Source organism: Petaurus breviceps, unplaced genomic scaffold (assembly GCF_028583685.1).
Source record: "Petaurus breviceps papuanus isolate PSGF00001 unplaced genomic scaffold, PetGlider_PUasm1.0 90535, whole genome shotgun sequence".
NCBI classification, from domain to species: domain Eukaryota; kingdom Metazoa; phylum Chordata; class Mammalia; order Diprotodontia; family Petauridae; genus Petaurus; species Petaurus breviceps.
The window spans coordinates 2,023,315-2,039,746 of NW_027187270.1; the positions used below are offsets into that span (position 1 = coordinate 2,023,315).

At 45.9% G+C, this 16,432-nt stretch overlaps 1 protein-coding gene across 1 annotated transcript in view; it reads left to right on the top strand.

Moving 5' to 3' along the window:
• FATE1 (fetal and adult testis expressed 1) overlaps positions 1 to 12,395 on the top strand; it is a 21,564-nt gene extending 9,169 nt beyond the window's left edge. Inside the window, 3 exon segments of the mRNA XM_069063010.1 lie at positions 1,072 to 1,163; positions 10,778 to 10,844; positions 12,111 to 12,395. Of these exon segments, the coding sequence (XP_068919111.1) occupies positions 1,072 to 1,163; positions 10,778 to 10,844; positions 12,111 to 12,242 (291 nt within the window). The 3' untranslated portion in view covers positions 12,243 to 12,395.
• Positions 12,396 to 16,432: the final 4,037 nt, after the last annotated feature.

The window sequence follows — 16,432 nt, forward strand, 5'->3', positions numbered from 1 at the left end:
CTCCTCCCTGCTGGACTTCCCTATTTCTGTCTAGGGCCCTACCATTCTTCTTTCTCCTAATCTTGTGTCAGCAAAATCTTACCCCACGCTGTAAAGAAACTACCAAGTCTTCCCCTTTCTTCTTCTCCTCCTCCTCCTCCTCCTCTTCCTTCTCCTCCTCCTCTGGCAAAGTAAAAGGGGAAGCTATAGGGCAAAGAACAAGGAGCCCCTGTGCAGGCAGGGCCTTAGTGCCACCAATCTCCAGGGCACTCCCCCTGCTTGCCGAGGTTGGGCATCCTTGACTCTTCCCTTATTCCTTGTTCCTCATATTCACTGTAACTCCCCAACAGCTCAGGCATGTTTCCTTTTCTCCGGATCTCAATAGCAGTATCAAGAAACCTCTGTATGCAGCTGCCACCTTAACTCAGGCTGGAACCTCGTAATTGGTCTCCTTGCCTCTGCAAGGCATCCTTCCCACAGACACTCAAATTTGCCCAAGGCTAACATTACTCAGTTCAGAAATCCTCAGCTGCTCTCTGGCCTTGAGCCCCAGACATAAACTTCTTAGCCCAGCTTTCAAGGCCCGCCACAGTCTGGCTCCAATTGATTTTTTGAACCTTATTTCACAAATTGTTCTCTCACATAGTCTATATTCTCTTGAAATTGGACTATTTAACTGTGCATGTGAGCATACATGTGTAGTACAGCCATCTGAAAGGGCCTAAGACTCAACCCACCAACAACTCCCCAGCACGTTGATTCGGAAAATGAGAGAAACAATAGTCAGCTAGCCGATAAATCTTCTTAATCTGTGCCAGGCACTGTGATAAGTAAAAATAAGGCAAAAGTAGGGTCCTTTTCCTCAAGGAGTAAACATTCCATTGGGGAAGACAACATGCAAACAATGATGTATGCACTCAATACATTCACGATAAAGAGGGAGGTAATGTCATAGCAACAGCCCAGCAATGGGGGGTGGAGGTAGGTGGGAAAGTCTGCTTTCCCACCATGTTCTCATGTTCTAGGAAGCAGTGAGTGGAGTTCACTAAAACATGGCATCTTTCTAATTCCACTCATTTCTCTGAGCCCTAGGTCTCTCCAGTAAGCAAAGTCATGAAAGATCAAGATGCCTGTAGTGAGGATACCCCCATGGTAGCAGAAGACGTAGTGAATCCTGAAGAGGGGTAAGTGGAATGAACCCCTTTTCTCTAGGCTCAGTACTCACACTTCACAAGGATGAACTTTCACTTCCTGACCTGCAAGGATAAGGGGTTAAGAACCTTGATTTTGACCATTTTGAGTTGACACATGTTCTTTACTGGGCAGTGAGCAGAGTTACATAGGAAACTGCTCATGGTTCCTACCTCAGGGAGTTTATCCATGAGTGGGAGAGCCCAGGTGGCTGTATGCACACAAAAAAAGGCATCTGGACACATTCAACAGACTAGTACAGTTGTTTTGGGGCGTGACCTTACACAAAGCCCTTCTTTCTCCAGGACTTGGTTTCTCTACATGCCCTGAGCTGATGCCCACTCTTCTGAATTGCCTGGGTTGAGAGAGTAGCTAAGTATCTCTGAGAGATGTGGCTGCTCAGAAGGTTTCATCTCGGGTTTTTTGATGAAACGTTCCCTCTCCATAATGCTGTTTGCAAATAGCTGAATGGGCAGTTTTCTATTTTGTTTTCTCCTGCTTTGGTTTCTGCTTCGGTCTGTGAGGGCATTGAGGAACTCTTGGTATGCTCCTGCTGCCCATCTGGATTTTGAGATTGTTTGGTTTCCTACCATGGCCGTTGAGCTTGGTGGAGCCTAGACAGAGGAATTTGGAGGCTAAACTCCCAGTGTGGCTTTTTTTTTGCTTTTTGGAGGGGGGAAGGCAGGGCAGTTGGGGTTAAGTGATTTGCCCAAGGTCACACGGCTAGTAAGTGTTACGTGTCTGAGGCCAGATTTGAACTCAGGTCCTCCTGACTCCAGGGCCTGTGCTCTATTCACTGTGCCACCTAGTCACCCCTCCTGGTGTGTCTCACTGGGACCCCAAACTGAATGCCAAGGAGTGCTTTTAATTCAGCAAACATTTAATGAGCACCTACCTTGGATAGCATAAAGTATGAGTTTGAGGACATAAATATATGTATGTATGCATACATGCATGTGTATGTACATGTGTGTATATGTGTGTATATATGTACCCTGTCTTTAAAGAGCTTTCAGCTTCATGGGGGGACCTGACCACATGACCTAGCCCCCTCTTCCCTTTCCAGTCTTCTTACACCTCATCCCCTGCCATGTACCCTTTAATCCAGTGCCCTTGGCCTCTTGGCTGCTCCATGAACAAGACAGTCCATATCTGTGCCTTGAGTATTTTATCTGGCTGTTCCCCCTTGCCTGGAATGCTCTCCCTGGATTCTTAAGTCCCAGCTAAGATCCCACCTCCTACAGGAGCCCTCTTCCCAAGCCCTCCTAATTCCAGTGCCTTTCCTCTGTTCATTAGTTCCTATTTGTCTTGTATGTAGTTTGTACATACTTGTTTGCTTCTTGTCTCCCCCATTAGATTGTAAGTTCCTTGAGAGCAGGGATTGTCTTTTTTCTCTTTTTGTATCCCCAGTCCTTAGCCCAGGGCTTGGCACATAGTAAGTGCATAATAAATGTTGATTGACTTATGACACATTAAAAAAGATAATGATAGCACAAAATAATGCTTAGAGATGGTATGGCTGGATAGCTAAAGCTGTGGACTTGGGGTCAGCAAGGCTTGGCTTCAAAAATTGCCTTGCTGTGGGACCATGGGAAAGTGACCGCCTCTCTGAGCATAAAATGTGAATAAGAGTTTAAATAATACCTGCCTCAGTGGGTTGTTGTGAGACTGGTGAGATCATATATGCAAAACAGTTTGGAAAATGTAAAGTAGCTCCACAAACATTTATGAAGCAAGCGCTCACTGTGTGCTGGGCACTGTGTGAAGTGGTTTCGGTTGTTATTGTAAGTGTAGGCCTGAGGTGTAAGAAAAGTCTGATGTGATGTTTGAGAGGGCAGAGGTCATTGCCAGCTTGAGGGATTTCAGTAGGGTGGGGATTAGACAGCTAGGGAATGGGGTGGGTGGGAAAGGAAATAGCATGAGCAAAGGGAAAAATACCGAAATGACAAAAGCCATGACCTCTGGTGTCTGCACTCAGACGCACAAAGTGGGTACCACTGACCAGGCAAACTCAAATCCACCAAGCAGGGAAGTGTTTGATCACCTCAGTACAAAGGAGGCCTGGTGGGCTGGGAGCCATGACAGCTTCATGGACCTACAGGAGAGACCTCATTCATAAACAAAAGTGTGTCTGCATCTGTATTTCTATCTGAAGGCCTATCTATGGAAATTGCTGTATATACGTGTCTAGATGGATGCTTGTGGATATGTATAACTAGAACAGCACTCTATCTATCCATTATATATATGCAGACATACATGGAGAGATAGGGTAGTATTGCAGTTATACATAGACACATATGTACATAGGTATGAGGAAGATACACTGGCATTGTATGCATATATGCACATGCAGATATAGATATGGAGATAGACCCATTGCATATATACATACATATAGAGATATAGAGATGTGGAAGAGGTAGGGTGACATCATCTGTGTATAGACATTGTTGTTTAATTATTCCAGTTGTGTCCAACTCTTTGTGGTTGGCCATTTCCTTCTCCAGCTCATTTGACAGATGAGGACACTGAGGCAAACAGGGTGAAATGACTTACCCAGGGTCACACAGCTAGTAAGGGTCTGAGGCTAGATTTGAACTCAGGAAGATGAAAGTTCCAGACTCTAGGCCTAGCACTCTACCACTACAGCTCTACTTAGCTCCCCCATGTATAGGTTTTACACACACACACACACACACATACACACACACACACACACACACTAGATATGGAGAGAGAGGCTATCATTGTATATATACATATATCTTCATGCATGCACACATGGGGAAGATGGACCGAAATTATCCACACATGTGTACATAAGAATAGCGATGGGGAGCTAGAGTGCATCGTATGTCCACAGATACACAAAAATTGCCAATGGGAAAGGGGGCCTGGCATTGTGCTTAACACATGCATTCATACACTTTCACACACAGAGAAGATAGACTGGCGTTGTCTGTGTATGCGTGTATATGCATTTAGATGGATATGTGTGAAAAGATGTGAAGGAGATCGAGTGGCGTCATGTGCACACACATATTTATATGCACATACGTAGACATGTTTGAGGAGAAAGAGTGGCATTGTGCTGATATGCAGACATGCATACATATATGTTATGGGGATATAAAGTGGCCCATGCACATACACACAAATGTGTATGAGGGAGATGGACACACACACATGCAGAAACAGGTGTTGGGAGGAGCCAGTGGCATTGTAAGTAAGCCTAGGGTAGATGGACTGCAATATACATGTGTGTATACACACATGCACACATATGCATATGAAGAGATAGAATGGCATGGTATACACACATGTAACACATATGTGAGAGAGTTAGGGTAGCATTGTATATATGCTTACATTTATATGGGGAAATAAGAGTCATTGTATACACACACATGGTAAAGACAGAGTGGTATGTAAACAAATATGGATGGCGCATGTATATACGTATAGACACGCATGCACACATATATTTGGGTGAGATAGAGTATCATTGTATATATCCACACACTGATTCTGCATGTACATACATACATGTGTGCACACATGCAGACATACAAGATATATGCATGTATATGGATACATACATGTATGCATGGGAGATAGAGTGGCACCATGTGTGTATAAAAGGGGAGAAAGCAAGGTGTAAGTATGTTATCTGGAGGAGCCAGAATGGCATTGCATGCACATATTTATATATGCACACATACATACATATACATGGGGCAACATAGAGAGATAGATCTATACACACATACACATATACATATAATATGTGCTTGATAGGGTAACATTGTTTATACATACATGTTTATGAATAGAGTGGCTTTTTACATATACACATATATGTATTTATATTATTGTATTATAAGTATTCACATATACACATATAAACAAATATATGTATTTATGTGTATGTATATATTTATATATACACATGTATGTATATATTGCATATATACACACATATGGGGGAAATAGTTTGGTATTGTGTGTGTATTTATGAAAGTGGAATTGTGTGTAGATATAGATATAGATATATACACACACCTAATATATACACATATATATTTATATACATAAATACAAGATATATTCCCGTGATAGAGTGGCATTACCTAGTCCCCCAAATGCATGTATATAACAGGAGATAGAGTGGCAATGGCCATGAAGACATTTGGGTAAAGCCCTAAGGGGGGAGAAGTGAGTGATATTTTCTTTTGCATACTTGAGGTAGGATTATGAGAGGTGTTGAGGGAGGCGTTGGCCCAATCTGGCAATGGGGGGGAGGGTTGTACAAAAGTGAAGGGGGTTTCTTTATGTGCCAGAATGATTCCTCTGCCCAGTTTAGAGCAGTTCATGATTTCTGTGCTTTTCCCTCAAGTTCCTCTTTCAAAAGTGGGAGGGGTTAATAAGGAGACTACAATTTAGGACCTGATTTTAACTAAGGCAGAAGTGGTTGTTGATGTGGAAATGGGAAGAAGTTTTGAGGAAAGGGACTAGTTCGTGGAAGACTGTGATGGAGAAGGAGCAGAAGGTGTGTTTGAGGTTGTCCTGTACCCTAGATTTGGCAGGAGCAGATTTCCAAAAGTTCAGAGAAAGGCTAGTGGTAAGTTCTGTGGCCTAAAATTCTGTAGGGGAAGTCAGCTCTGGTAGGAGTAGATGCTCTCAAGAGTGAAATTTTGCAGACACCAAGAGAATGAACCCTTCTGAGGAGGGCTATGGTGGGGAGATGTCTAAAGAGACTAGTGTTGGATACCCAGTATGCCTGGAGTATAGAGTATACGGGAGCAGAGTAGTATGAGATAAAGCTAGAAAGGTGGGGGGAGCCCTTTGAATCTGGAGGAACTTGAATGACAAGTAAAGAAGTTGGAACAAATTTTCTGCCCCAAGGTCTGAAAACAAAAATATTGTCATGTATGTGAATTTCATAAAACAACACAAAAAACAATTGTCCTTAACCTTTCGGCTGCGTGTATATTGCATTCCAGGCTGCTCATCTCTTAGCCCCAGACTCAATACTCAGGAGGAAACCAAGCAGGAAATTAATTGTGCCAGTGGCTACCACCTTTTGATTGACTGGTACATTTTGTGTGTGTGTGTGTGTGTGTGTGTGTGTGTGTGTGTGTTACTGCTCACAGGGGCACATGTTCTCCTACTTCCTACTGGTGGAGAAGGGGCCTCTTTTTCCCAGTCACTCCCTCCTTCCTCCCCACCCCAGCCCCATACAAAAGCTTCCCTGTTCTATCTCCCATTGGTGTCTGGGCAGGACATTGGGGCTTACACCCTTTCCTGAGGCTAGCGGAATTTGGGCTTTGAGCCATGGTTGTGTGTCAGTGGTGCTGAGAGGGCTTATTCTGTATCTCATCATCTCTCACTGCTTCTCGGTGAGTAGACTGAGATCTAAGTTCTGTCTGTAGTGGGCCTGGTCAGGCAGGAATTTCTGATTTGCTGGAATCATAGGACCCCACTTTGTGACATAGTTAACTGTTCTAGTCAGAATTAACTCAGGGACACAGCAATGTGCATCCTTGTTCTTTCTCCTGAAGTGATGGGATCAGATTCCTGGTGTCCCAGAACCAGGTTGGGGTAACTTTGGGAATTTATCTAGTCTATATCCCATCTCCGGACAGGACTGCTTGAAACTGTTTCCATTGTGTCTACCCTGTGTGGCTCTTCAGCTGAGGCCCCATTCCGAAGGAGAAGGTGGCTGGTACTTGCTTCAAGATTCTCTGAGAGCAGTGAGTTGTGTGTTTCAGCTGTCCTTTGTTCCCTGAGGCTGGGAATGAGGAAGACTATCCCTCTCCACCCCAGAGTTAGGATAGGAGGGTTTCCCTTTTGTGCTTGTCCTCCAAGTGATCTGAAGCACACTTGGAATTTAGGCTTGTGGACCCAAGGGTTAATGGAGTGTTCCTTCTGATCCTTGGCCTATGTATGCTGCAGGCAGGTAAGAATTGTTGATGATGTGGTGGTGGACAGACTAGGGAGATGCGAGTCAGGTGATCATAGTCTAACCCGTATGATCTTTTCCCCTATGACCCTGTAATCTCTCCAATGGTCAGTTTCTTCATTTGTAAAATGAAGGGAGGGGAGGAGGGAGTAAAACAGCCTTCATATAGCACTTACTGTGTGCTGGGCAGTGCAGAAGTGCTTTACCTTTATCTCATTTGGTGGAGATGGTGGAGACACACTGTCTACCCCACTGAGCTGAGAAGCTCAAATGAGAGAGTATGTGAAAGTGGTTTTGAAGATCGAGAGCACTGCGTATATTGGGGGTTTCTTTAACATTCACTCCTCTTGCGGTACCCACACTGGGAGGTTTCCCTTCTGTCCTTCCTGCCATTCCCTAAGTCTGGTCCACAGGTTTTATTGTGTTGTTCTGTTCTTATCCCTGAGCTTTGTTTCTCCTGCCCAAAAAGGCCAATTCTGCCAAACCCACCATTCCTGGAAGTTGGCCCTGGCTTGGCTTGATCCTGCCGCTGAGGAAGCTGGAGCAGCCATACTGAGGGTGGTAGGATTGTGGCCAGTAGAGAGACCTCTTCTGCCCACACCTCACTGACCCAGCCTTGGCATCTGCTGCTGCTAGGGGGGAGAGAGTGAGCTTCCCTCAAACCCCTGGAAAAATAACTTCAGTTTGTGCGTGTGTGTGTGTGTGTGTGTGTGTGTGTGTGTGTTCATGTTCTGCAGGCCAGAGTCAAGAGGGAGTTTTTCCTTGCCTTCACACAGGGAGACAGGATCTAGTCCCTGTACAATGTCTTCTAGACAGTGTGGTTCCAGGGGCTCTTGCTCCCTCGCCGTCATCAGAAGATCTTCTAGCCCCTTGGGCGACCCAGGTGACCTGGGCCCTTGTTTATTTCTGGTTAACACTCAGCATACATGTGTGTTTTGTGTATTTGTGCATGGCTGTGGCCTGTGTCCACCGTTCTATTTGAGCTAGGCCACATGACCGTGTGCTTTCCAACCTAGCAGGGACCTGGAACTGGGGGGGGTGTTCTGTAACTGAAGCATCCTCTTCCACCTTCCTGTTACCTCTTGACCAACTAGGATCACTACTCAGTCTTGGGAATTCAGGAAGATGGAGAGGAGAAACAAAAGGAGGTTCTCCTTTAAGCCCTGAGTAGGCTCAGAGATTGCTTCTAGAACCGTGACCAGTCAGGGCCCCTTATGATGTTGCTAACAAGCTTTCTGGTCGCTAACAGAAACAGCACCTGGCCCTTGAGCCCAGCTCCCTGCAGTCAGCCATTTCTCATTGAGTTGCTTTCCTTGTCTGCATTGATGACTACGGAATTGAAAGGGGCCTTTGAAAAGCCCCCTTTGAGACTTCTTACCTCACCTCCTAAGTGTGGTTGGATTGAAAGAATCCCATGGCCCCATTTTGTGTGCTACTTACTATCTGTGTGTTGGTCTGTTCCCTTACCTAGCCCCCAGCATCCTATGGGCTAGATGAGGGGCCAGACAGGCCCTGCTGAGATGGTGGGCCTTGCTTTCTTGACAGGAGGTGCACTGGATGTTCCTTTGGCAGGGGAGAGGGGCTTACAACAGGGCAAGAATTGTCCAGTTGTCAAGGCTGCTCTGGTTCCATCAGTAAACTCTTCTTCCCGCCCTCTGGCCAGCGGGACCTGCTTGGGAACTACTTAGAAATCCTCACTTAATCAGAGGCGTGGCCCTCAGGTAAAGAGGCTGATTGTTAATAACAAGTCTTTCCGATCCTATACAGTGGGATGCAATGCGTGATGTCCCCTCAGTACAGCTTCCTTGGCACCAAGGAAGCTCCTATTACTCACTCCCCCTGGGGCACTGATTCACCCAATGTTTGGGGGGCGGGGGCAGACAGTCTTTGTCCCCTAAAAGCGACCAATCAAAATCTGTTCAGAGGCAAGGGCAGTGAGTCAGGTGGGTGAACACTTTGGGGCATTTGGTTTCAGGTCCAAAATGCTGGGACAGAAACAGTGGGGGAGATTTTATGTCCCTCCTATACAGGCTTTCGAGGTGACAGTCCCCACAGAGGAGTCCAGGATAATTGGGGCATTGGAAGAATCCCTGTGTGGCTTCTTGAGGGGATACTGTTCATTTACATGGAAAAGTTCCTATGTTTTTGTTAAAGGAGCATGAATTTTTAAGTTCTACCATGTAATGACAGTGATATTAGTAGTAACCACAGTACTTTATACTTTTCCAGATGTTTTCCCACTCATTCGTTCAGTCATTTGCTATTCCTTCACATTTTAGAGGAAATAATAATGATATGCCCCTAGACATGCCTATGGAGTGTTCCAAAAGGCTTAGTGAAGTCTTAAGCCTTAATAGCTATTACACAGAATAGATATTATATAGAATATAGAAAATATATCATAAATATTATTCTATATTAAGATAAATATTTATTGTTGTAATCTATATTAAGATAATAGATATTATTTATTCTACATTAAGGTAATACACATTTATTGATCATATTAAAGCAATAAACATTTATTATCTTAAAATAGAATAAACATTATTTATACTATATTAATACATATGATAATTTAATACATTAGGATAAATATAACAATTTAAGAATTCATATAATAGAGTAAATATATATTATACATAACTATTAAAGCTTAAGACTTGTGGAACACCTTGTATATTATGATTGCCAGTGGCTCTGTGCATGATGGAGCCTGGAACCTTGCTCACCATGAGCTTCGCATTTTGGTTTTTAACCAACCCTCACCTTGGCTGGTGTCACTCTAGAAAGCTCTGTCCAGAGTTCAGGGGCTTCTGTGCTCTGCTCTGATACCTTCCTCTCTGAGCCTATGCAGAGGGCTCAAGGTTTTTCATTTCCCTGAGACCCTCTGGGACACACTTGTGTACCAAGCAAGCCCTTCCTCCCTAGGGTGGTCACAGTTAAGGTGTCAATGGGGCCTTATTCAGTAGGCTTTCAGAGGCAGCATGTTTGCCAAGGGGGCTATAGAGTGACACTGGAAGTTCTGGGCACTCTAGTTCAGGAAGAGTTGCCATACCTACTTGCAACGAGGGGTTTCCTTCTAGACTTCCAGCAACGAAAGGCCCAACAAGGAGATGCTTCCCAGTTATCACTGCAGAAGCTTCAGGGTGTTGCATTGGCTTTGGTATCTGCAGAGGTTGCTGGGATGGGTAGATGTTACTGGTTAGTATTATAAATCATTCTGTGCCCTGTATCAATCAGCACAGTACTGAAAGAGTTACTCTCCATGCCTGAGGGCCTCTGTCCTAGGTGCTGAGCTAGACACCTGGAAGCAATCTAATCACCCTTTCAGTCCCCATATCCCTCCTGGCTGGAGCCATTGTTTGTATGTTCTGGGTGTGATCTCAGTAATGGGTGGGCTCCCCACAGCAACCAAAGTGAGGACAGGCTGAAATCTAAGCACAGAAACAAATAGCTTTTATGATAAGTGGAGTCTTTCTGTTGATGAGCCCATACTGGCTCTGTTGCTGGGCTGCAGAATTGGGCCCCTTTCCATGCTTCCACCTATCTCGGTGTAACTAGGCTTGGTCTGCACCTACACAAAGCTACTTTGACTCCAAGAGGACAGTTACATATCTTGTCTTTTTGTCATTTTCTCAGCTCCAGTGAAGGAGGATTGCCTGTCGAAGATGTGGGTAGGATGGAGATGCTTGCCTTAAAAAAGCAGGTGAGATACTGGGGGAAATCAAGCTACCAGGGCCCTAGGTTGGACCTGCTGTCTCATGTTGGACTCATGGCCTCAGGAAGGGGAACCTGGAGCCCTTCATGAGACAGACAAGGCACAGGCTCTGAAAGTTTGGGGACCTCAGGGGTCATCTAAGCTATCCTTCCTTATGATGCAGAAGTCTCCCTCAAGCATCATAAGGCCTGTCCACTTGAAGATTTCCAAAGATGGGGAACTTCCTATCTCAACAGGCAGCCTGCTCTATTGTTGTACAGTTCTAATTTTTAGGAAGTTCCTCCTTATTTAACTGAAATCTGTTTCCCATAGCTCCCTGAGAGGGAAGCTGAGACCATTCACATAACATAAGCAAGGTGATGTCTGTCTTTTTATCCCCCGGACTTGATTTGGTACTAGATTTGGAGTCAGAGACCCTGGGATTGAAACATAGAAACTACCTATTACTGCCTAGATGATCATGGGCAAGTGACTTCTCCTCTCTGGGTCTCAGTTTCCCCATTTGTAAAGTGAGGGGATTGGACTAGATCAGTGGTATCCAACTCAAATAGAAACTGGTCCTCTAATGCCAACATAAGGATCCATGCATTGACTTCATTTGACAATGTCATGTCATCTCTGTTTTATTGTGTTTTGATTGCTTTTGTTAAATATTTCCCAATGACATTTGAATCTGGTTCAGCTATACTCGGGAGTGACACCTCTGCACTAAATGATATCTAAGGGCCCTTCCAACTCCAAAATTCCTGTTGATAGGTATTTAGGGAGCTATTAGTAATGGAAAAAAGTGGGGGTGGGGCCAAAGCAGGCCTCAGTTGATCTGCCTGGCTGGTTTAAGGAAGTTGGCTCAGTTTCTTTGAGTTTCTGGTTGTCTCTGGCATGACTGGGAAGGCTAGTGTTGGGTGAAGAAGTAGGAGCTCCCCGGGAAGATCTTGGGGATGGGCAGACAAAGGGGAGCAGCTTTCTGTTGGCATCTGGCAAAACCCCGATGTGCACTTTTCTTTTTGTGTGCCCAAGTGTCTCCTTTCATCTTCCCCTATGCCACAGTGATTTGGTTATTGATTTTTCAGCCTTTGAGTTTGGAGAACTTGGTCTCTCTTCACATCCCCATTCATAGCCCATGGTTGCCCCATTGGAATCTTATACCTCTTCCCCAGACCTCCTCCCTCCCCGTTGGCAGCCCCCAGTCTTGGGCCTCACTGACTCCCTTGTGTGGGTCTCTCTTTCTCTCTCTCTCTGTGTCTCTCTTTGCAGCTGCATAAGATCTGTGGGAGACTGCAAGCTCTGGAGGCCCGCTGCAGTGGCTGGCGTCAGAAGGACTTCCTGCTCTATTCTGCCCCGATCTCAGCCTGTGTTATTAATGCATGGCTTTCGATGAGATGCTAATGTGGTTGGCCTTTCTGAATGCCTACTGTGCATAGGTGGTGGGGGAATGTTGGGGAAGTGTTCTTGTAAACTGTATTGGCAAGCATAGATTGAGACTTTGGCCCATCAGAGGTTCCATGGAAAAGGCCACCTTTAAAATAATTTCATGGCACAAGTTACTGGTCTTATTGTGGGCAACGATGGTGTTCAAGGGGTCAAAGGGGAAAGGGATATCTTGTCCTGTTGGGGTGGGGAGTAGAAAAAGACTGCCCCCAATCCCTGGTACGACAAAGGGACCTAAGCAAACGTTACCTCTCAATGCATTGTGGCAGTAGGTCCTCTGGCTGCTCTTTTGACTAATTTTTCAGGGGGATGAATTTGACATATTGTCCCCTTCTGATGAGGAGGGGTCTTTGGGTCAACACAGCAGGAAGAGAGGTTCATTGCAGCTTTAGGCTGCTAGACCTGAAGGGGCTTGTGAATTGGGGTCATGTGCCTCCTATTGGGCCATTCCAACAGTCACAGCCAAATTAGGACCATCAGCCTTGGGTGAGCTGGCTTCTCCTTTAACCCAGACTTCCCTTCCCTGCCCTTGGGATTTGGGTTGTTGCTGCTTTAGGGAGCAACTAGTTCCCAAACCTGACCCTTCTTCCCTCTTTTCCTGAAAAAGCTGCCTGGAGTATGTGTGCTTGTGCACGTGTGCATCGTGTGTGTGTGTGTGTGTGTGTGTGTGTGTGTGTGTGTGTTTGCAGGAAAAGAGTTGAAAATATGTTGTGAAACACCAGTGCACCTTGGGGAACAATTTAGCTGAGAACCAAACACAGGCAAACAAACAAGTGCTTCATGGCCCTAGAGAAAGTCCTCCTGTGACTTGGGTCAGCTACAGGCAGAGACTTGGTCTAGGATCTAGGCTGCTAACTGGTTGGGCTTTCCTGTAACCTCTTCCCTATCCTTTAAGGTCTGCTAGAGACCCAATATCCTGGGCCATGTCAACCACTTCCTGTCCCCAGGGCTCACCCCAAGGGGACCAGGGAGAGCAATCCAGGTGGAGTATGGGAGGAAACCCAAAATTATAGGCTACCTTCTTCCTTCCCTTCCAAATCAGTGGACTGACAGCCTCAGTGGGTTTCTGTTGAGGAGACCTCACAGGAGAGACACAGCTGTTCCTTCTTGGTCAGACAGATATGGGAAGAAGCTAGCTCCTCAGAAATGTTGTCTGGTAGTGAGTGTGGGCCGACCAAAAGTCACCCACACACGAGGACGATAAAAGAACAGAGTTCTTGCCTGCTTCCCAAGAGTCTGGGTCTTCAGTGCCTCAGGAAGGAAATGGAGAAGCTTCCAGTCTGTTGTTTTTTGGCCCAACTCTGCCACTGTTTTCCTGGGGCTGACCTTAGATGATTTCTCTACCCTCTCAGTATAGTGACTCAGTTTCCTCAGCACAAATTACATGCTGTTTGCTTGGTTAATAAGAGTAACTCAGATTATAGGTAGATCATTTAGGACAGACTTTATCCTAAAGTCCTTTGAAATAATTGCCCCCTCTCAAAAGTTTCCCATAAACAATCTTTCCTCTCTTGCCCCCAACCCCCACAAAAGCTAGGAGATAGTACTGAAGCAAAGCTGTGTAGGGTAAGTGTGGTCAGGGGCTAGCCATTATTTTTATAGCGTCCTTCCTGCTTTCATTAGCTCTGAAGAGGAGAAACCACATCTAGTAGGCCTACCCTTTTCCTTGTCCCCTGGCAGGTGTGGTGGTCCTGCAGTGTAGCCAACCCTGGGTTGCGGGCTACTCTTCCGTTTTCAGTCTCCTCATCTGGGTTTGAGCCTCTCTGCCCATTTTTACCAAGAAAAATGAGGCAGATGGGCTCCATACTTTTTCCCCTTCCCTGGGCCTATAAGCAGTAGGTGGTAAAACAGAGGCAGTGGTCCTAGTTACCTCGGGGTGAGCAGGCCCCTTTGTGTGGGATATTGTACCTCCCCTGCCTTTGATTCCCCAGACAGAAAGCGAAGCATGATTAGCTCCTGTGAAGTATACCTACTGAGAGCTCCCAGGAGGGCGGGAGGGGCCTCACACGCAGCCAGCCAGTAGAGAGCAGAAAGCCATCTGTTTGCCTGTTTGCCCTCCTGACTCCGAGTGGGTCAGGAATCTCACCTGGAGTTCTGGGTCACCCCAGCAGCTGACTACTGTCCCTGGGGGGGAGACTCAGGCTATGCCTACTCCTTAGTAGTTTCACCCTGCAGCGTGCAGACCCCAAATCTTCCTGTTGAGCTCCTGAGCCATTCCCATGATGAGTTCCTCCAGGCTGCTCCCCAACATTCCCATCCTGATGGGCAGCAGGAAAGCCCAGGAGACCTGCTGATACAGCGAGGTGGGTGTCCAGGCTTGGGAGCAGGCCGGGCTCCTGGAGTGAGGGTTTTACACCAAGGACCTTCTCAGTGCTGAGCCTCAGAACGAAGCTTTTAATTGCCTTGGGGCTACCTGAATATTGATCAGGGCTACAAAATACTGAGTTCCAAGATTATTTGACTACTAAGGAAAAGGTAAGTATCTTGGGGGCTTGGGGATTCCAGTTCTTTTCAGGAAATCCATGGGTCATAATATGTTAGAGCTAGAAAAGCCCTGAGAGAAAAGGCTGGAATGTCAATTCTCCAAGGGCCCTTCACTAGTTATCTTGTCCAGTGCCTTCTTTATTCCATTTGGGGATGTTGTGCTCTGGGTAGAAGGCACAAGGTGAGAGGTACCTGGTGGTTCAGGCACCTGCCCATGTCTTGATGACGGTACCTGGAAAAGCCTTCAGTAGCCGGGGGCCGTGGAACCAGGGGCATTGAACATGGTGCCATCTAAGACTGGCCTTTGACCAGGAGTAGGCAGGGGGTGGGGTCAGTGGGGAGCCTCATTCAAAGGAAACAGTGAAGTTTGGGGGCTTCAATATTGAAAACACCCCTGCAGTGTGCTCAGGTATCCATCCACACATCTATGTTTGGATAAGCACTCTTCCTTCAGAGAGGGGATTTGCTTTATGAAGGCAGTGTCTCTGGAAGGGCTCTGATGGACTCACACTGTGTGTATTTAGGATGTACCTACCAGCTCTTCTCATAGACCAACTTGTATCAGCTGTGTGTGGACTGGGGTCTCTGGGTTCAAGTGTGCCCTTAACTCGAGAAATGGCCTTAAGGGGAGATCAGGACCTACAAGTCTTTTAGCATGACAAATCATTTCCAGGGTCAGGAGCTTCTCAGAAGGCATTCCCACATGGTATGATATCAAAATCATCGTTCCCCTGGGAAATTGAACTGTGTTCAGTTTGGGGGGCACTTTTTTCCCTGCTGCCTCTTTCTACAAACTTCTTATTATATCCCCAGCCCTGGGACACCACACCATTCAAGGCTTTCTTGCTTCAGTCTGCCAGCTCCAAGTGCCACCTGAAGCAAATGGACATAGGGGAAAGGATTGGGGACATGCTCTGAATGTGATTGATGATGTTCTCATGTACCTCCTCTCAGGGTCCCATGAATTCTCCACCCATGCCCACCAAGACCAGTATTCCCATTCATTGAGAGACAATATGGTGCCATGGGAAGAATCCTGAATTTCAGCCACAGTGGCTGAGTTTGGATTGACTCTGCTGCCTACTGTGTGAGCCTCTGCTGGTCCCCTCTCCTTTTTATCTTTCAGATGAAGGTGGGAGTGTTGGATTAGTCTAGGAGTTCTTAACCTGGGGTCTCTGACTTTGTTTTTCAAATATTTCAAATATTTTGATGATTATTTCAGTATAGTTTTCTCATAATCTTATGCATTGCATTTGATGAATTTAAAGCCTCAGTTCTGAAAAGGGATCTCTAGGCTTCTCCAGACACTGCTTGAGGAATCCTTTTGTAGTTTAGTCATTTTCAGTCATGTCCGAGAGATCCTGGAGCAGTCTGCCATTTCCTTCACCACATTTTACAGATGAGGAAACTGAGGCAAACAGAGTGAAGTGACTTGCCTAGGATCACACAGCTAGTAAGTATCTGAGGTGGGATTTGGACTCAGTTCTTCCTGACTCCAGACCCAGCACTCTATCCACTGTGCCACTTAACTTCCATGCCAAGGGATTTAGGGCACACTAAAATCTGAGAACTCCTGGCACCAGAAGATCTCTCCTGTCTCTTCCAGGTCTTCATCCTATGGTCCTAGTCATTGTGTCACTCGTGTGTGTGTGTGTGTGTGTGTG